The 21,514-nt window shown below is 38.1% G+C and overlaps 1 protein-coding gene across 2 annotated transcripts; it reads left to right on the top strand.

Moving 5' to 3' along the window:
* The first annotated feature begins 212 nt into the window (after positions 1-212).
* Positions 213-21,505, top strand: LOC149939363 (uncharacterized). 2 transcript variants are annotated; one of them, XM_090178430.1, is made up of 3 exons: positions 213-358; positions 672-827; positions 20,805-21,505. In XM_090178430.1, exons 2-3 carry the CDS (start codon positions 681-683, stop codon positions 21,039-21,041), a joined length of 384 nt encoding a protein of 127 aa, XP_090034556.1. In that variant the 5' UTR covers positions 213-358; positions 672-680; the 3' UTR covers positions 21,042-21,505. The 2 variants fall into 2 exon arrangements, with proteins under 2 accessions (XP_090034556.1, XP_090034557.1); XM_090178431.1 differs by lacking the exon at positions 20,805-21,505 and adding an exon at positions 11,773-11,953.
* Positions 21,506-21,514: the final 9 nt, after the last annotated feature.

Here is a 21,514-nt window from a genome sequence, read left to right as displayed (position 1 = left end):
AACTATTTCTCAGTGACTAAATGTTTTAACCTCAGCATATTTGGTAAAATAGTTCATGTGAGAAGAAAATTCAGAAGAAAAAACAAATAAGTACAACAAGTTCAGTGGTCGAAGATTAAATAATTCCTACTCTTAATAATTATTTAAGATAATGAGAAGAAAATAAAAGCAGCCGCTTGTCTTTATCTCAAGTCCTTCGAGAGATACACGCTAGTTGAAAAGGGGTCGCGATAAAAATTCCTTAAACTCACCCATACTGTATCGCAACAGCGGCTGTATGGATTGTTCTGAATATCGGAAGTTCGGCTTATAGAATCGTTAGACCCCAAACCAAAAATCTTAGCTAAATTCAAGCAAGGTGGGTAATTTTTATGCGGAAATATCCCATATCTTAATCAATAGAAAACCACTTTATTTTTCTATAAATGGGAATAAGCTTGGCTTATAATCAAGACACCACCGTAAGCGTAAGTCATCGGGTGGTGGCCAGCCATTTACTATTACCGCTAACTTTAACAAGATATTATATAAAAAGAAAAAAAGAAGAGCCCCGGGAAAAACCCCTTAAATGTGAACTTGAAATCTAAACGTAGATGGGTACCACAAGCTCGGAGAAAAACACGCTCAACTGCGAGGCGAAAAAGCTAACCATTTGTTTTTATCATTTTAAGAAAGCCGACATGGCTATGGACCTTTTCAAGATGATTTGGAACTCAACAAATGCATACACATTTCCCACTGCCATTTTCGAGAGAGGTTTCTTGGTGGCCAAGGGCAATATTGAATACACCGGCGTTATTCTCTTGATTATTTCTTTGACTGGACCCGTAAGTTAAACTACATGTCAGATACATTTTTATAAATATTTTATTTCTTATTGAATTGGCATGGCGAAATGCAACATAATGGCGAATAATTATGTACTGTGCTTGAGTTGTATTATTCACAATTATTAGTAATTTCTCTTACAACTGTTTGGTACTCTATATGTGAGCAAGAGTTCCTACACAGTATCGATGAGTCCCAAAAGGGCTAAAACAGTCTACTGTTGGAATATCTTGCTGAATTTTTGATTTTCATTTGGTTGTTTTTAAACCAAATGCGGGGTCAATATTTAACCAACCCAAATTTCGATTAATTTTTGTTAACGACCGGAAATGGGTTGTATTCCTAACCGAAATCTGGTTCAAAATTAAATAAAACCCAGCATTTGAAGTTGAAATAAAAATAATGTTTGTTTGAATAGAATTAGATAATTTAATAATTCAAAAGAGACAGCCCATCAAAATTGTCTTGTTTGTCTGTCCTGTACTCCTCATGTTTGTTCATTTTCTCCCACGATAAGGGAACTATTGCAGGGCGATATCATAGCGACAACACGAAGATTACGGAACAATATCAGGGTCAATTTTCCATTTACCAAACTATCCGTGCAAACAAAAGTTAGAAATTCAATCGCTAGATAATTTTTTTAAATAAAAACAAATCTCGTGCAATGCAAAGCCTTACTTCATAATTAAAACTAATTATTTAAAAAAGTAACCTTTATTTGTAAGTTTTGACCAACTTTTTACTTGCACTTATTTTTGGGTGAATCAGCGTTTCGCGGCCAATTTCGACAGCGCCTGCTTCAATTTATAAGGGAAACTAGCCAATATTGGTTTATTTAGTTTTAAAATAACAAAAATTTGGTTATATCTATAAACTAATATTTTGGATTGAAGATAACGCAGCGAAAAAATTTTATAATTTTCCTTTAAACCACTCTTGGATTTCTTACACCCAAAATGTAGTTTAAAAACAAATAATTCAAATAATTTAACTCAACAATTTTAGCAGTAAAAAAAATAAATAACTAATTGTCATTTTGCTTCAAGGTCGATTTTCCAAGTTTTATATAATTGGGAATCAAGGTTTATGCACCATTTTCGAAAGGGTTATATTATCTGACTAGTTTAGTTAAATCTTAAAAGTCTTCATGACTTGAAGCACCGCTTCCCCTTTTTACGCCTCCTAAATTTGGCAAATCAACGTTTTCGATTTATACACTGTTACTTCCGAGGGGTAAGACACTCTCAGATAACTTGTACACCGAGTTCGTGCATTGAGCACTGTTAAAGGTACGGATTTTCAAGAGTTCGCGAGTTCCATTTAGTACTGTCAAACGTACGGCAGTGTACACCGAGTTCGCAGAGTGTCTTACCCCTCGTTTATTTCCACACGGCGCAAGATGTGAATTCATTTGAAAAGTTATGGCCGATGCTACATTTTATTATGGAATGAGAAATCAGTATCTCTAATGGTTTGGCGGTAAAATATAATTCATATCAAAAAGTTTTTTTATCGTCGCCGCTGGTATTGTTTTGTAATGTTTTAGTAAACGGACAAAGGCAATAGAAATGGATGATTTCGTGACTTTGAAACCAAACACTGTGGGTAATATATAAAATTTGGTTTTTCGGGTGGAAATCATTTTCTTGTGAAACGAATGACGCTACGGACACACGGTCCTAAATTTCGGGGCTCCCAATTAAAAGTTATAAATTTAAGTGCATAAGTAAGTTTTGAAAATGAATCGGTGCTTAATATGTGACAATGACTTAGAAGGCGCAGACGTCGTGTGAGCCTGATAAGAATATACAGCAATCGTTCTGGCTAGCTTTCAACGAAAAGACGATGTACACAAATATAATATCTTAGAAATAACCTGGTATGTTGGAAAATTTATTAAGGGCAACCTCGTAAAACCCAGAACGCTCTCAAAGTTTGACTTAAGTTCTGGAGAGACCAGTGCGCATCATTTCTTAGAGATGACGTGGAATCAGGAGTGTAGTGAAAGTGTCTTTGCGGAAATAAGACAGGGTGCTATTCTTTATAAGATAAAGCAGAAAACCAGGGCCATTTTAACCTTTCCATGGGCCTTAAGCAAATATCTCTCATTTAGCGACTTTTCGGACCTTCTTAGGCCCAATTATATGGAATCGAAGGCCCTAATATCTCCTAAGTTTTTCGTAGGCCTTAGGCGGCCCTGCAGAAAACTCCAGTCTTTCACCGATTCCCATTACGCCACTTTCCAGAAATGGAGCTTAGAGTGAGATCATGCTTGCTTTAGGTAACGACAGTGGCGATTGTAACGCTAGGTAGTCTTCGGGATACAATTGCATTTGGACTTGTTGAACACAATATCATTTGGCTTCTCCAACTTCGTCGCTTGAAATTTCTCCGATACACCTTTCTTTCATACGGATATACTGGATGAATCTCAGGACGTATGCAGTGACTTGAAGTCGACCATTTAATTTGCTTTACTCTTTGACGTTAAGGAAAGTTTTACTCTTCTCTTTGGGCTCAGAAATACAGGCACGCTGGATAATTTCTTCTCGGAAATTCGAACGAAGTTCGTCGTTTACTTCGGTGATCTTGAAAGACTATTGCTGTTCCGATTGACTGAGGAAGTCGGGAGCAGTCCACCAAGTGTGGTCTCCTTTAAGACTTGACATTTCTGTTCCTCTCGTAATAGTCCAAGAGCCCATGATAAGGTACACGATGGGTCAAGATATTTTTTAATTAGATTAGTGATTTGTAACCAAGAACTGTTTGTCTTACGGGTCAAAGTGGGGGCTTTCCGGAAATACGAACCACGTGACGTCACTTCCGGTGACCTTGAAAATTGATATGACCTGATATTGGTATCATTCGATTGGTCTCAACGTGTTCTTACCAAATATCGCTTATTTAACAATCCAATCTGAACCAAGAGTCGTATAAGACTAAAAAACTAATTTTGAGCCCGTCCCAAATTTACATGTATAATACAAAATTATTTCTTTAGTCTTATACGCTGTTTGGTTCAGATTTGATTGTTAAATATCTTGACCCATCATGTACCTTATCACATGCTTATTTTGTCATGGGCTCTTGGACTATAAGGAATTCCGCTAGATTCAAAAATCCTGGACAATGATACCATGATCTTGGATCAGAACACTCTTTGATTTCACGAACCCTATTCGCAACGAACGGCTTCCAACGACTCAAAGTACCCTTGTTGCAACCGAGTGTCAACGATGATAAATAGCTCTTGACCGGATTTATAAGACGGACTGCAATGATTAGACGAGGTTTTTTTCATTTTATTTGTTTGAAATTTCAGTAGTATGGTTACATCAAAGAATGGTTGGAGCTAATTCAGCGAGCGAATTGTGCCCTAGATAAAAAGATAAATTCAATTATCAAAGAAATATACAATAAATTATAAACTTAGATAAAAATAATAAAATTTAATCATTAATTAAAAGAATTGTAATACATTCAACACAAAAAATTAAAACAGTAGAACGCAAGGTATACCCAAAAAAAAATAGAGCTCTCTATGATTAAAGTTTAACTATTGGATTCATTCCTATTTAATATTATTTTTTTACAGCTGATTTGAAGGGAAAAAGCTTACTTAGGTCCGTAATCCGGAGTCAAGAGAGTTACATGTATACAATTTAGCTCCTTAATAAAAAATGGAGGAAATTTCTCTAGAGGTTTTACACAGTGGGAGAAAAAGTAGTTGTTTTTGGCGCGTTTTTGAGATTCCCTTCGTATTTTTAAAATTTGGGTGTTTACAATTAGGTAGTTCTTTATATATTGCCATTAAACAATTTAAATCAAATAATTGAGGAACTGCCATAATATTGCTTTTTTCAAAGAATTCTTTAGTAGGGGTTAAAAAATATAAATTATAAATGGATCTGATCGGTCTCTTCTGGAAAAGATGGATACGATTTAAATTTTTTTTTTGAGGTGTTAAGCTTGTTTTCCACTGGCGCGCGCAACGACGCGTTTCTCAGCTTTGAAACGTTCAAACGTTTTTACCCGCGTAAAGAAAATAACATTATGACGCGCGCTAGTCGAAAACAATCTTTACGTATGAAAGCGTAGAGTGGAATAAGGCATAGTAAATTTCTAAAAGAATGTGGCGATGGATAGCAGTCTTATTCATATACAAGATCCCGCAGACTCTCGCGAGGTTTTTACTTATGGATTCTACGTGTTTATCGAATGTTAAGCGACTCTCAAACCAAAACCCGAGGTATTTATAATTATCAACTCGGTTAATTTATCTTTTGTTCACAAAGACCTTACAGCTAGACAAATCTATTCTTTTCTGATGATTGGAGTATACTATATATTCTGTTTTGTCTGTGTTTAGGGTAAACCAATTATATAGGGACTTGAGGTTGTTATTAATTTGTAAGATAGCTTCCTTAAATTTCGATTAACCGCTATAAAAATAGAATAGTAGGTCACGAGGTATACTATAAATTACGTCATTAAAAAATAAGTTAAATAGTAGGGGAGAGAGATTGGACCCCTGAGGGACCCCACTAACAAAACATTTGGACAGGATATTTTATTATTAGCCTTAGTCACACAGCGGTTTTCCAGATAGCTCATCAGCCAGCTACTGGCGTTGCCTCTAATGCCTAAGCGATAAAGGTTATTTGATTTGCTTCAACGGTGCTACTCTAGCTTTGCTCACGATCAGTCTGGTTCCAATTTTTCCTTTCTACTGCTCCGTATGCCTCCTCAAAACTATCAGAAAAGCAGTGTAGTTTGAAACTTCTGATATTGTAGTCGTCTGCTTAATCAAAGTAATATCGTGATATTTCCAGTTGGTAAAGGACTGGCAGCTCCAGACACCAGCCTTCCTATCAATTAGCTAAGTCATCAGGTAGAATGGATACCAAGTCAACACCTCGTTCCCATATCGTTTGGAAAATTATACGAATGCGGATCAAGAATGGGCTAAGAAATACAACGGGATCGAAGATTCGTTATGACGTTTGTTGAACCAATCTTTTAGGGCATTTCTTTCTGATTAAAAACTCCAGGAATGCGGATTTGTCGAAATGTAGAACGTCTTTGTCTGGATGCCAATTGACTCCAAGGACCTTGAATGAGGAATTATTATCTTCGGATTCCTTTGACGATTTAGTGTTTTTCTTCGTTTCTTCTTCACAACGGTCTCGTAACGACTTGGAATTAGTCTTCCAGCCAGGCCCGTAGCCAGAGGGGACCAGTACGGGCGTTCCTCATTATATTTCATGCGTCTTAAGTGTCTCAATTTAAAATGCGTTATTGTATTTAAATTTAAGATTATTTTTTTAATTTTATTATTTTGAAAAGCGCAAATCGTTAAAAAATATTATTTTGAAATGTGTGTTTGCATCGTGGGTTCTCTAAGACTTTTTTATTTAATTTATTGAACCATCTAAATTTCAAAGTGTCTTAAATCTGGTAAAGCAATTCTTATTACGCTAGTGTGGGATATTGGATGGCTACTTGGCTAGCAAAGGTCTACGCTTGTGCAATTCACTGATGAATTTAGATCAGTTCTGATGAATTTTAAGTAGGTTATGCAAAGTGTCGACATGAAGGGAAGAGTTTAAGACGTGATAGCATTTGAGATCGGAGATAGCACTTAATTAGCTTCTTGAATAGAATAGTTTATAGTAAAGGTAAGACCTGACCAGTTAACGTTTGAAATAACGCGCGTGTGCTGAAAACACAAACGGATTTCCTTTGTATTATTTTATACTGGTGCTTTTCAGCTTCCGTACGTGGAGAACACACGGCAAAGCAAATTTCCAAGACAATTCTGAAACCTTCACGGAGATGCAAGGAATGAAATTGATTCCTTATGAAGTGATATCCGTCATTGCTCCCAGACATTACTGCGTGCTATTCTTTAAGCTTATATCTCTTCCTAGAAATTTCAGTAAGTCTCCAACCGTGAAGTCTTCGTCGTCATACCTCTTTCTGGCAAATCCAAAGGACAGGTCGCTGGGTATGAGCTTCACTAGAAGAGTGTTCAACATGAACTCGTAGCAGTCACTTGGGACCCCAAGAGACTCGAAGCTCTAGCCTTGAATTTTGAATTTGTCGTAGAGTTCTAAAACCGACAATGCTGTAGCTTCGTTTGACTGATTCCAGTGGGAAAAGTGCATTCTTGTGATAATATATGATGATACGTTTTTTTTTCCAAAGCGAGTGTGTAAGATTTCTTTAGAACTGTGATAGTTCAGCGGCGTCAAACTGCCGCTGCTCTCCTCACAGGTAGCTTTTCAGATAGCTTAATTTCTGTACGGCATTAAGACCAGGTTTGAGATTGACGTATGTCTCAAAGTTGGACCAAAAACCCGTTCAGTATGTAGGTTCGTTTTCAAATTCATCCAGTGACAAATTAGGTACTTGAATTGATGTTGCTATGGGCCGGGGCATAATTGTTGAATTCGTATCTGAATTGTTTTTAACGGATACTAAGTATAAGATACCATCTTCCAGCGTACCATACTCAATTCTTTGTCTTTGAGCTTACTCAGAAATTTTGAAACTTCCTGGCGCATGGTAGTTCTCTAGTTATTATTATTATTATTATTGAGGGGGGTGGCTAGCCAAACACTTCGACCTAAGGTCCATTGTGCATCCCCAAACTGGGTGACTTAAATAAGTCCTATGGCCGACATAAAGCTTAAAATCTGCCCGGCCGTGATATTAGAGACGTCATACGTCTCCAACCGATGCATACCCAAATGCTCAAATCTCTGGGCTGCATAGTAATCGCAGCTACAGAGTACATGTGAGGCAGTTTCCTCCTCAGCTAGACAAGCTCTGCAAATTGGGTCATCACTGACCCCAATAAGCGTTAAATGTCTGTTTAGGACAGTAACAATCCTAATACTGGACCTAGAGAGCGAGACTAATTCTCTGGAGATCAAGCCGCGTACAAGTCCTCTGGAGATGGGGAAAGCTGGTTCTGGACCAATGAACCCAGCCTTCGCACCTTCCTTGGCCAAGACGTCGGCCCTTTCGTTCCCAAGATGCCCCTTATGCCCAGGTACCCAACAAAGTTGAATTTTATTGTTTAACCCAAGAGTGCAGAGGAAATCTAAGCAGCTTAAAACCAGTTTAGAAATAATACTATACTGACTGAGAGCTCTAAGAGCAGCCTGGCTATCCGAATAAATCTGGATAACCTTCCCATGATACCCCTGATGTAAACAGTAAGCAACACAGGAGCAAATGGCAAAAATTTCAGCCTGGGATACACTAGTGTGTATCCCTAGGCTTTCATAAAAACCAAAATTATTAGTAAGGCAATACATCCCCGCACCAGTGCCATAGTGGGTCTTAGACCCATCAGTGAACCAGACGATCTCTCCTCTGGTACCGTGGGTCAAGTGACTCCACTCCGCACAGCTAGGGAAGTTGACCTCAAAAGGTTTACTAAAGAGGAGTTTAGTAACCATTAGATCAGAACACATTGTTAAAATCGGCATCTGATTGGAAATATCTCGGAAGAGCTTGGTGTGGCTATGCTCCCAATTATTAGCCTTCCACCAGCCATTTTGGTTAAGCCTATAGGCACTTAAAAGGGCAGCTTCCTCAATAAAAAGGTGGAGAGAAAGCATATTCAGGAGTATTTCCAGAGAAGCGCTTGGGGCTCCTGTAATGCCGACACAAGCCAGCCTTTGCAGAGTGCGCAGATCAAACTGCACAGTCCTTAAAGTAACCCTTGGCCACCAGACCACAGCTGCATAAGACGGGATAGGTCTGATGATCATGGTGTACAGCCAGTTCACAGCCCCAGGTCTTGCTAACTGCACTTCTAGTTTTCCAAAATAACATTTTCCCCCTCTTGACTATGTAGTCAAGGTGTGGTTTCCATGTTAGTTTGCTATCCAGGATGACCCCGAGGTACTTCACCTCGGTGCCCTCCACCAGGTCCTTTCCAAATAAGGAAATACCCTCAAACATGCCTTTTATCCTTCTACGAGTAAAAGGAACCAGGACAGTTTTATTAGGATTAACCATGAGGTTGACCTCCCTGCACCAGCTCTCAACTGATGCTAGGGCCCTCCTCATTACGTCCTTCACTGTTACCTGGAATTTCCCAGTAATGATGATAGCAATATCATCGGCGTAACCGAAACAGCGGCATCCTCCCCTGTTCAACCTCCGAACGCGTTCATCTACCACTAGGCACCACAGAAGGGGAGAAACAACGCCCCCCTGTGGGCAACCACGACTGGTGGAGGCCATAAGGGAGTCACCCAGCAAGGAGGATGTCACTTTCCGGTCAGTTAACATAGATTTGATCCAAAGGCACAATGTGTCATTGATACCAAACTTTTTCGCAGCCTTAAGTATAACTGCGCTGGAGACCTTATCAAAGGCTCCCTCAATATCAAGAAAAACTGCTAACGCAATTTCCTTGTGCTCAATTGCTTTTTCCAGGCAGTTGCTTATACCATGCAGGGGGGTCTCAGTAGACCTGCCCTTCTGGTAGGCATGCTGCTCAGAAGAGAGTGGCAAAGAACCTCCTCTCTACTTTAGTTGGCCACCATTTTCTCCAGAATTTTTAGGAGAAAAGAGGTAAGACTAATTGGCCTAAATGCCTTAGCTTCCAGGTAATCAGATTTACCAGGCTTAGGTATGAAGATTGCTTGAGAAAGCTTCCAGGTGCTAGGTAAATGCCCTAGAGCAATACAACCCCTGTAGATTCTCAGCAGCATAGGACATAGAATATCAACGCCCTCCTGTAAGAGGATAGGAAAAATCCCATCCGGTCCCGGGGACTTATAGGGTTTAAATGACTTTACAGCCTATATAAGTCTGGAATGCGTGACGACCTTATTCGCCACTGCCCAATCTTCCCTTTTGGTTCGATTGATCCTCAAAGGACGAGTGTCAGTGTTACCATTGCTAGTTAGCTTAGAGTCCGGAAAGTGTACATATAACATATGTGTCAGAGTGTCCTTACCGGACGTGGAAAAACTACCATCTTTCAACTTAATGGTGTCAAGATGCTTAGTATTATCGTGTGCCAAAATTGTCATTAATTTGGCCGTACTGGGAACATCCGCTATTTTTCTCACAGAAGTCTCTCCATGAAGCTTTCTTGGCATCGCGGATAGACTTGTGGTAGGTGGTGAGGGTGCGTTTATAGGCATCCCAATCACCCCCTTCTTTGCTCTATTAAAGAGCCTACGAGTTTCTTTGCGCAGCCTGCAGTGGTTCAAATTAATTTGCAGCACCTTTACACTCATCTTGGTTAAGGTGAGCTCGGTTGCTGGCCTTAGATGTCTATTCAGACACAGTGTTGGTTGTGGAAGCCCCAACACACCCACCGGTCCGACTTACATCCCTAGCCTGCCCCCCTGTTGCACCCTCCAGTGGTGCAACCACTTTAATCTCGTTGGTGTCCGACAAGTCAAAGGCTTTAGCTCCTTTACGAGAGTATCTTCCATTGGAATGTCCTCTCCGGATACCACTGTCCAGACCCGTTAAAGCTCGGTGTCCTGCCTCCTTGATAGCCTTAACCGACTCTCCATCCACCTGGACGATCCAGCGGATGGCAGTCGGCTCATCGGCTTTATTTACGACCTTCCAACATTGCGTATTTAGCGCGTTGTTGTAGGTCCTGAGTCTACGAAGGAGAACATTGCCATCCTTGGTGTAGACGACCTTGGTGCGGAAGGCTACCTTGAAGGGCTTCGGTAGGTCAACGGCCTTCATTACTAAAAGCCGTGACCCCCCTAAGACCAATACCTTCTGGTCAAATCCTCCCACCAACCAATCCTCTGTAAACGCATCCCTACAGAGGTAGTGAATGGCGCCTCCAACCAGCTGAAAGTTCCCAAAACGAGGTAGAGGGTCTCCCGAAGGTGACCCATCTATCCGCTTCAGGATCTCACGCTGGATGGTGCCCATCTCCTCTGCGGAGAAGGTCTTCACAGGATAGCCTTCTTTAACGATGGCCATCTTTGTGGAGCTTAAGGTTTCACTATAGGTTTCGTCGTGAGACTTCACCTTTTTGGAAACCTGAGACTGGGAATCGGGGGAGTCATTTTCCCTGGAACGTCATGAAAGTGATGGCGGGGGGTCGTCCTTACCCGCTTTTGAGTTTTATTGAGGGGCTTATCCCACTTGAACCCTTGCTTCACCGACTGGTTCTTGCCATAGGCAGACCCTTGAAGGCTAGGCCGGGTTCTTGTAGGGGTAAGTTCCCCCTCAAGGTTAAAAACAGGGGGTAACATCCGAAGATGAACCCTCCCCTTGCTTTGGCTCGGGTTCTTTCGAACCCTCCCCTTGCTTTGGGTTGGGTCCTTTCGAACCCTCCCCTTGCTTTGGGTTGGGTCCTTTCGAACCCTCCCCTTGCTTTGAGTTGGGTCCTTTCGAACCCTCCCCTTGCTTAAGGCCGGGTTCTTTCAAACCCTTGCCCGGTTTTTGGTTTTTTTGTTTGTTTTTTTGTGTTTCCATTTTGGTCCCACGAGAAAAGAGGAAAGTAAAAAGTCACCGCCCTTAATCCTCTGTCCGGGCGGAAGGCTAAAATACAACGGGGTGTCGCCTGGTGCCCCGAGGGGATCGTTCACGATACCGTATTTACGCTTCCCCGGTACCACTCAGCCCTCAGCACGATACCTCACACCTTAGCTTAAGGAAGAAGCAGAGCCTTAGTTGGCCAGGATGAAGGGTTTCCCCTCCACCTGTTACTCCCTTCCACCACGAAGAGGTACAAAATTGCAGTTTATGGAAGGGTAGTTCTCTAGTTATTTCTTCTTCGATGCTGTTATAAAGGTAGGTGATCATTCGTCTGGTGAGGGCTTTTTTCTGTTGTTCTGGCTGCAGTAGATTAGCAACATTCGCCACACTCATTTACGATATTTTTCAGTCTGAACTAAATAGTTTATCTGCACGTCTTTTTCTGTCTTCATTTAGGTAGTTGCTGAATCTTAATACCGCCCCGGTTGTACCGGCACCTTGAAATGAGGGATCTGAGCTGACTAGTCTTTAAACTTAAAAACTACGATTGAGTACGACGATTAATAAAATTGACAGACTTGATTTATTTTGCCAATGGTTATATTATAAACGATTGAAGTAATAAAGGGATTTTAACGGTAGCTGTTTCTATCTAAAGATAAAAAAACATATTCTGAAAATTCAAATAAAAACCGTTGTCAGATTATTATTTCGTGAATATAAAAAAGTCACAGTAAATTTATATTTACACCGTAGAAAAAAGTTAATTTTAAGTCGCAACTATACCTATTGTTTCTTACAATAAGCAAGCAACCTCAGTGTTTACAACTGTAACTTTAAAGGATATAAGACATTTCAAACAAGTAACCCGTTTTTATTCAGTTATTTGTCCTCTTAAATTTCCTAGTGCTAACTGGCTTAAAGAGCGTACCGAACCCTTTACCAGGCTGGAGTGGATTGATGAACACGTTTAAGGCTCACTAGACTCAATACAAAATGACCTACGTTTTAGTGTTAGCGTTTATTGACGTAGATCCAGGAAATACAACATCGTTTTTTTTCGGCACTTTGTATCTCAGCGAAACTGTGCAAACAAAAAATTAAACTTGCATCGTTCCCTTCGATCCGCCACTTTTTTAAAAGTTCCAAAATAGGGACTTCTTACGTCATTTCTGGGTTCCGTTGGTCCCATAATTATGGAAGGAACGGGAAAGATGAGCTTTGGCGAACATTGTATGGCTCGGCTACTGTTAATCACATGCTCTTTAGACACACTTACGCTAGAGCACAAGGAGCAAACACGATAAATCAGCCTGCTTTGATACAGAATCACACGAATTAAAACAACTGCTCTCACAGAATGTATCTGAGCTCTACGATACAATTTTAAGGGCCAAATTACGTTATACAAATTGTTACAGTGAAAAGGAGTTACACTTTTGTGAGATACATTTTCGAATACTTGTGATTCAATGAAATCTCAAAGTCGCACTTCGAAACTTTTGATTCAGTACATCAAAAGCATCGACCTGGTACAAAAATTTTATTTTCGCCGAACGCAGCGAGAATTGGAACTTACATCTGCAAAAAGTTTAAGAAATGCTTTAATATTTCATGCCGCAGGACACCTCCCTTTCGTGAAGTTAGCTCACTGATACGCCCAATTAATTTAGGGTCTTGAATCAAAAATGAATGAGGAATATTACAAAAATTTCGTGCCATACGGTATTTTACAATAAGGAGAACGGGTAAACGTTTTTCGAGAACTTGGACGGATATGTGCATGGAACAATCACAAACGTTCTTTGAAGTCTAGGGGCGGGCCTACTCATGGGAAAGGTATAGCCATTAAAACCTTAAATATCTGGATTCGGTTACAGTATTTAAAGGACACATCTTCAGAATTTAAGGAACAATACGTAGAGCTGCGTGAAAAAAGAAAACTAGATATCCAATGGATATTCAAAAATTCACAGACTGGTTAACAGATCGCTCGCTATTTGGAATTTAATCAGGGGACTTAATCTATTTTCGTTTCGAAATTGGATTGTCGTGTATCAAGGAAATGGTGGAGTAAAGTTCCACGACTTGAAATTGCACAGAAAAGACATGGTCACCTGAATGAATTTTGCGAAATCAAGTGTCGAACTCAGAATTGCAATCGTAACCACCCTCTCCTCGGAACAGCTTAATCTGCGTTTTCCAAAGTCAAGAAGATCTTAAAACGTATTTCAAATATGAGTTGGCTCCACGTTCAACTTCTTTGTTTGACTTGGTGAAATTAAAATAATAAATAATAATCAGCTAACTTGGAACAGCTCATTCTGCGTTGAGTTTGAAAGGTCTCTCCACACTGTTTAATTGGGTTTCCCCTCTAGTTCTTCAGTTTTTGATTTCTATTTAAAGTTGTAGAAGTTAATGGTAATAGTATCTGTAGGGAGCGGTTGGCTTCCGTGGCAAGAAGGGCGTGCCACCACCCTCCAACGCAATTTTACCCAGCCACCTGAACTTTATGCATTAAATGTCGCTATAGATGACTTGGGTATTAGACTAGCTGATTATTATTATTATAACGATGTTTCTCTTCGTATAGGAATAAAATGTTACCTTGGAATTGTTCCAGAGGAGACTTACTAATTACGTGGCTATAATTTTTTGATGGTCTTCAATTACTCGATAGCATAGTGTGGCCAAACCCAGGTCTATGTAAAAATAATCTGGAATTTTGTGAAAATCATGTAAAACATCACTTTGGAAATAGCGTCACGGTGATAATTGATGGTTATCCAAATTAACCTTCAACGAAAGACATCGATCACCTTCGGCGTACTTACATCAGATCGTCACCAGACATGCACGGATGAACTGTTAAATTAAGTATCTTGCAATCGCAAACAGGATGCAAGCATTCTTATGTTTGTCTAATAGTCTAGACGATAACAGAGGTTTTTTTTCTCAAATCGTGCACTTTTTGATTAAAGCATGCAAGTTCGTGGAAAAATACTTTGAAGTATGTAAAACCAAAAAAAGGATTAGAGGCATTCTCTATCTCTGCTGTGACAGGTGTGACAAGCTGTCAAAGTTGATGAAAAAGTGTAAACTTACCTTTTTGAACAACCCTCTCGAAAGGCAGCTCGGTGTGCGCGCCGCTCGCCGCTTTGCGCTATAGAGAAGAGACGGGGGTCGGTCTATAACGGTAAACACAAGCCGAATACGCGTAGATTCGCAGTGTATTGATACAATTTTTATAGATATAGATATTTAAGAACACCGTGTATGTTTTCAAGTTCCCCTTCGACTTTAAATTTATTAAATATTTTTATACTCTAAATATACATATAATATTGTTTAAGGAACTTAATAAGAGCAGCCATATTCTTCTTATATAAATTATAAATATTTTCATTAAAATAATAAAAAAAGCTTATTCTTACTCTTTTAAAGGGATAATGAAATATTAAAATAACCTACTTTCAGTTTATTCCGCTCCAAAATTATAATCCCGATTTTCTTTCATTGAAATTATTTATGTTTTTAAAAATTGAAATTAAATAATTCCAACGAAAGAAAATCGGAATTATACATAATTTTGGTAGCGGAATAGACTGAAAGTAGGTAAATTTGTGTTAAATCTAAAGGTGCATACTTTAACTTGGTAATATATCATAGCTAGTCAGTTATGGGTACGGTATTGCGAAACTGGCACGTGGCTGTCAGCTGGAAAAAGCCTACATCTCTATTGCGATGGATGGTAGCGGGACCTGAGATTTGTCGAGTGGTTCAACAATTTACAAATATTTTTGGATTCAAAAGTTCTAAAAATCAGACATTTCATCGTGATGATACGCCGACTTGTCAAAACAAATTTTTTAGAAGGCGTCCAGTCACTCACATCAGTCATGAATGACATGGATTTCCGTTTGCCGATGCAAGCGAAGATTTGCTAATTTTGGATACACGGCAAATTTTGGACAAAAGAATAGCGAATTCTCTAAAAAATATAAAAACCATTGGGGAACTCCAATCAAATGAGCTATTTTGCAAGCGTCTTGTCGATTCTACCGTGGAAATTACGGATTTTCTGAAGAAAAACTAATTTCCTCTTTTCAGCAGACCGCCACAAAAAGAGAAATGCAAAAGCCAGCTTCAAATTTAAAGTATTAAAAGCGACAGAAATTTATTTTCGAAACTTTATATAGCGTCTCAAGTACGAAGTGGAGACCTTGATGTTTTTTAAGCATGAAAATCAAGCTTTTCCGCCATCGTTGACGAATAATTGAAGCAAGACGTTCGCCAACAAATCCGATTTACTTTCGTGTTTAGAAGATCTGTTGACAGACTAGGAGGATATTCTAAAATCAGGTCTCAAATCCGATATGGTCATCATCGACGGCGCTGCAATTATCAATATGATAAAGCCTGGAAACGCTAAAACATTTTTAGATTACGCTGCGACCTTTTCTAAATACATAGTTGGTCTGTTTCCGGTTGCGTTCGTCGTGTTGACTTTGTCTTTGACGTGTACATAACAGGTAACCTTAAAAGAACGCAAGGAAGAAGCGTGGTAAATTTGCAAGGATTTACCAAAAAATGGCCAGAGTTTTTAAGAGAAAACGAAAACAAGAAAGAACTCTTTAGTTTCTTGAGTGTCTACGCCGTTACAGCTAAATATCCTGAAGCACTATACATTACGAACAGAGAAAAAGTTCTTAGTATCATCCAAGGTAATCTTAAAAACCTTTCTCCATGCTCCCACGAAGAAGCTGATACCAGGATGTTCCTACACGCTCTAGACGGAGCGAAGCAGGGAATGAAATCCATCCTGCTTAGAACTGTGGAGACTGATGTCTTGACTCTAGGTATCAGCCTCGTGAACAAGATTCCTAGCGAACGTTTGGTTATAGCCTTTGGATCTGGTAAATATTTCCGTTACATAGACGCCACACGGTTATCAAGAAAATTGGGTATAGACAAATCCGAAGCCTTGCCGGTTTTTCACGCGTTAACAGGATGCGACACAACTTCCTGTTTTAATGGAAAAGGTAAAAAAACCGCGTGGTCAACATGGAAGTGTTTCCAAGACGTAACTCCGGCCTTTAAACAACTGTCGTTGTGTCCTACTAAATCGGACCTTAAAGAGGTTATGCCGTTGATTGAGAGGTTCTTAGTTTTAATGTACGATCGTTGCAGTACCGATGAAGAAGTTTATAAAGCGAGACAGTGTTTTCACCCAGAAAAACCGTGAAATTGAACTAATTCCACCAACACAAGACGCATTATTGCAACACTTATTACGTGTAGCTCTCCAGGCGGGTCACGTGTGGGGTCAAGCTCTAATAAGAGAAACCATTTCACCAGAACCGTCGAGTTTTGGGTGGACAAATTTAAATGTGAAACTGGTCATAAGTGGCAACCTCTTTGATGACTCTGCCACCAGCGGGTGATGTCTGTAGAGAGATGGTAAAATGTGGTTGTGACAAAGTTTGTCGGGGTTTTTGTAAATGCCACAAAGCTAATTTACCATGTACCGAACTTTGTAAATGTGGAGGATGCGAAAACGATTTTTAATAGTTTATCAAAAACAATTTAAATGTATAATTGAAAAAGTTTGAAAAATGTAAGACTAATGGAAAATAACACGCTAATTAATATTATAGGTTATGTTAAAAAACGTTTTATCATCTAACGCAATAAGGCAGTTGAAATTAAAAATATTACATATAAATATTGGATCAACACATTGCGAATCTACGCGTATTCGTCTGGTGTTTACCTTTATAGACCGACCCCCGTTTCTTCTCTATAGCGCAAAGCGGCGAGCGGCGCGCGCACCCGGCTGCCTTTCGAAAGGGTTGTTCAAAAAGTAAGTTTACACTTTTTCATCAACTTTGACAGCTTGTCTCACCTGTCACAGCAGAGGTAGATAATGCCTCAAATCTTTTTTGGATTCTACATACTTCAAAGTATTTTTCCACAAACTTGCATGCCTTAATCCAAAAGTGCACGATTATTTCCTGTAGCCTCTAGACTATAAAGAGTGGATGGTCTTGTAAGGCTATGTGTGGTAAATGTAACCGATTGTCTTGTACAATTACAATGATCTCGAAAACGGTGTTGAAGCGGATGAAGATTATTTAACTTAATGGTAGGTAGCGGAAAGAGCTACGATAATAACACATTTAGCAAGATATAATAAGAAATAAACATGTAATCAGAAAGCTTTTAAGTGTATGTATTTGTTTTATTAAGAATCACACACTCTTAAAAACGTTGGGTTAAATGATTTTGGTTATTTCATTTTTAACTACTTTTTGAAACAAAAATAACCCACATGTAGTTGAAAATCTTGAAACGCAAAATTTGGGTTAAACAAAATTAGGTTGTTTTTAAGATAATATAATAGCAACCGAAAATTGGGTCATACTTTCAAATTAGAAGTTCGCACGCCCCAAAGACGATATGAGCATCGAAAATGTGTCTATCGAACTTGTAGTCTTTGGAAGACTGGAAATTAAAAAATTTGCGCCATTCTTGCATCGTTTCCATGAGTGCTTGAAAGGATTCTCAATTTTTGATTCTAAAGGTATAAAATATTATTAATTTAATTTACTATTTATAATTTAAATTTTTCCAATTTTTTTAATTTATTTATGTTGTGTTGATATTTCAGATGAAATAAATTTATTGCAAATTTCCAAGGCCCTATTCTTTCCAGTGTGATCAAATTTATATAACAAATTAATTGTTTATAACCGTTGCCTACGTTATTATAAAGGCCCGTGCACTCTTCCCTAGAAGGGGGTACTTTTTAACTGCGAGATGTCTTGTTTCTTTGCTTCTTATTTCGAAGAGATGACGCACCGAGTTGGACCTAATAAGGGGTTTCCATAAAGTTTCTTAATAACTTCTAAGGGGTCATATATAAAAGTAGAAAATTTGTAAGTTAATCAGAAATTTGTTGAATTTTAAATGTTTTATAATCATGACAATGTAATTAAAAGATTGTTAAAATAAAATGGAAAAATAGCAGTTTATTTCCCATAAAAATTTTAAACTTTATGTACCTTCCTTAATAATGGAATGTAATTTAGAGGTTTCCGAATTCGTAAAGTATCAGTAGCGTCTCTGGCGTGATTAGAAATATTTTTCTAGTAGTAATTTAGGTAGGCTAAAATCTTAACAATTACAAACTAACACTTTGGTAATATAATTTGTACCACTGTGGCTAATACTCGGTCTTCAGGTAAATTTTGCAAAACTAACTGTATAAATTTTGTTTACTCTACTAAAAGCAAAACTTATAATCTGCTAGGGTTTCTTAAAGTTTATCTTTATTAGTAACATGAGTGAGTTTGCAAAAGACATCAATAGGAACTGTTAAAATTGAATGTGTTCACTGAAATCAGTTTCACCTAATATAGATTCTATCCACTTCCTTTATAAATCTTGTTCTTTCGGGAATGAATGTTGACTCTTACGTTTATTACTTCTTTTCTTTTCACTCTCATTACAATTTCGTACGGAGCAGACAACCATATTCGAATATTCAATTAGGTTATATAAATTTATAAGCTATATTAGGCTTCACTTTTTTCATTTCTATCAAAATATCTATTACATTTTATACTAAAACCATTTATATTATTGAAAATATGGATTATTAACTTTCTTTTTCAATAATCCTTCGAATTCAATTCTTAAAATAACTTAAGAAAACTTGAATAACATCCCAAGCTAGTCCTAACGCTGTCATTCGCACCACCATATTTGTTATTGTGACTCGAGTTCAGCTACATGTAGGAGAGATCCTAGCGGTAAGATTTAATAATAAATAGATAAAATCTAGCGTGCACGGGCCTTTATAATAACGTAGGCAACTTTATAACCCAAAATTGAGTCATATATTAACCATATTTTGCGTAACTTATAAATTTAACCCAAAATATCGTTATTAAAATAATCCATTATGGGTGAAAAAGAAAACCACTCAATATTTTGTTTGGTTAAATACTGACCCAACAATTGGTAAAAAAACAACCCAATTAATTTTTAAATTATAACCCAAAATTTAATCATATATTAACCATATTTTGGGCTAATGTTCAACCCATATTTGGTATCTTATAAATTCAACCCAAAATAGCGTTATGAAAATAACCCGTTTTGGGTAAAAACTAAAACAACCCAAAATTTTTTTGGTTAATACTGACCCAACAATGCATAAAAAAACAACCCAATTTGGGTCAAAAACAACCCAATATTTTTAAGAGCGCACTTCTTGTTTATAGTATTAAGTAATAAATGCAAATATTTATAAAAATCAGAACTTTTGATATAAATTATTTTTCATGCCAAACCGTTAGAGATACAGATTATTCATAAAGTATGCAATGAAGCTATGGCCATAACCATCACAAATGATAATTTATCTCTATATCTGGTGCCGTTCCGAAGTTACAGTGTATAAATCGATTTGCTAACTTGAGGGAGGGTTTAAAAGAGGGAGGGGGGCCCGGAACCATGGGGGCTTTTCAGATTGTACTTAACGAGTCATTTAATATATTCAAGGTTCACGGTTTTTAATTTTTATTGTCCATGGACTATTATATTATTTGACTTTTCTAACTTGGTTAAACAAGTTATATTGAAAGATTAATTATTAACATATTTTATCAGAACGTGTACTTTATCAAATCAAATTGACTTTTTATTACATGAATACGTTTGATACATTATCAGAAAAACAAATATTGTTAGAAAGTCGAGTAGCAACATAATCTTGTCTGACTTGCTGCTGCTCGATTGAATAAACTGAAAGACAACGTACCCATTTCCGCGTTAAGGCTACGGTGGTAGGGTGGCAGAGTGGTAAGCTCTTACGCCTCGCAGCAAACCAGGCCAGGTTCAATCGCAGTTAGTGCCACTGCGCGGAAACTCGGAGTAGCTTCTTCCGCGAAGCGTTTGCAAGTTGTCTCCCCACTGGTTAGAAGAGTATTCCCTGTGTTTTTCGGAATCTTCTTTCCATAAAAACTTATTGAGGTTGATGGTTATAGAAAGTGTAGAGAGCTATTGGCTCGTGTGGCATAAATGTCTTACAACTACCCTCCTACGCATTGTAACACAGCCACTCGGCTACGAACCTCTTTAAGTCGATAACTTGGGCCAAGGGTGGTGCCTTGGGAAATAGTCTCGCAGAAGATACATTTTGGGACTTTTATGTGCTTTAATCTTAAAGCTGCAGTCAATCTGAGAAGAGATCTCTCCATTCTATTATTTCCATGTGTAATACTTGTTTATCCAATTTCATTTGTTATGCTTTATTTATCCCATTTCCATAGATATCCTTTATTTATCCCATTTCCATAGATATCCTCTATTTTCTACTGTCATGTGAAATCCTCTATTTCCTATATTTCGATGCGTTATCCTCTTTTTGTATTTTACACTTCTCCGTGGATTGCACATTAATTTTCTAATTTATTTGATAGGTTATTGTCATTCTTACATTCACATTTGCTTGTATGTTTTTGATGGACTTTTTCATCAGGATTCAGATACAGATGACTGAGCCGTCCCGATCAGGCTGGTCTTATGTGTGGCTTTTAATCTCAGCTAGTTTTGATAAAGGAAAGGTTTCTCTTTATTTTTTTAAATGTTATCACTTGAAAGTTAAAAGTCTACATAGCTCAAACATTCAAAAACACTCATATAAATCTTTAGGATGAATTCATATGAATTTCACAAGTTAGGTCAGCAAGACTTATTAAATTTGGCTAAAATATTGGTGAAAACTCGGAACAACTCCTTCTGCGTTGAGTTTCCATGTTCTCTCCCCACTCGTTTAAGGGGTTTTTCCCCTTCCATAAAAACTTATTAAGGTTAACGGTAATAGTTAGTGTAGGGAGCTGTTGGCTAGATCGCCTGGCATGCAGGGCTTGCCACCACCCTCCTACGCATTGTAACCCGGCCACCTTAATTAAAGGCTTCAAAAGTCGTTTGATGACTTATGCCTAAGGTGGTGCCTTGGGTATTAGCCTAGCTGACTATTATTATTATTATTATTATTATTATTATTATTATTATTATTATTATTATTATTATTATTATTATAAGACGTATCGCTGACTTACTATACGAGATCTTACTTGTTTCACACTTTGACTATATCGAGACACTTAAACGAGAGGACAGGTCATAA

The sequence above is a fragment of the Leiobunum rupestre genome, chromosome 6, assembly GCF_980474605.1.
Source record: "Leiobunum rupestre chromosome 6, qqLeiRupe1.1.hap1, whole genome shotgun sequence".
Classification (NCBI taxonomy): domain Eukaryota; kingdom Metazoa; phylum Arthropoda; class Arachnida; order Opiliones; family Sclerosomatidae; genus Leiobunum; species Leiobunum rupestre.
The sequence above is the reverse complement of the archived record's forward strand: the minus strand, read 5'-3'. Positions and strand labels throughout refer to the sequence as shown.

What these genes read in the sequence shown, in the direction of transcription:
- LOC149939363 (XM_090178430.1), top strand. Translation starts at nt 681, where the DNA reads ATGGCTATGGACCTTTTCAAGATGATTTGGAACTCAACAAATGCATAC. An exon ending in TTATTTCTTTGACTGGACCC is followed by an intron (nt 828 to 20,804) that starts GTAAGTTAAACT and finishes TTTATTTGATAG; the next exon opens with GTTATTGTCATTCTTACATT.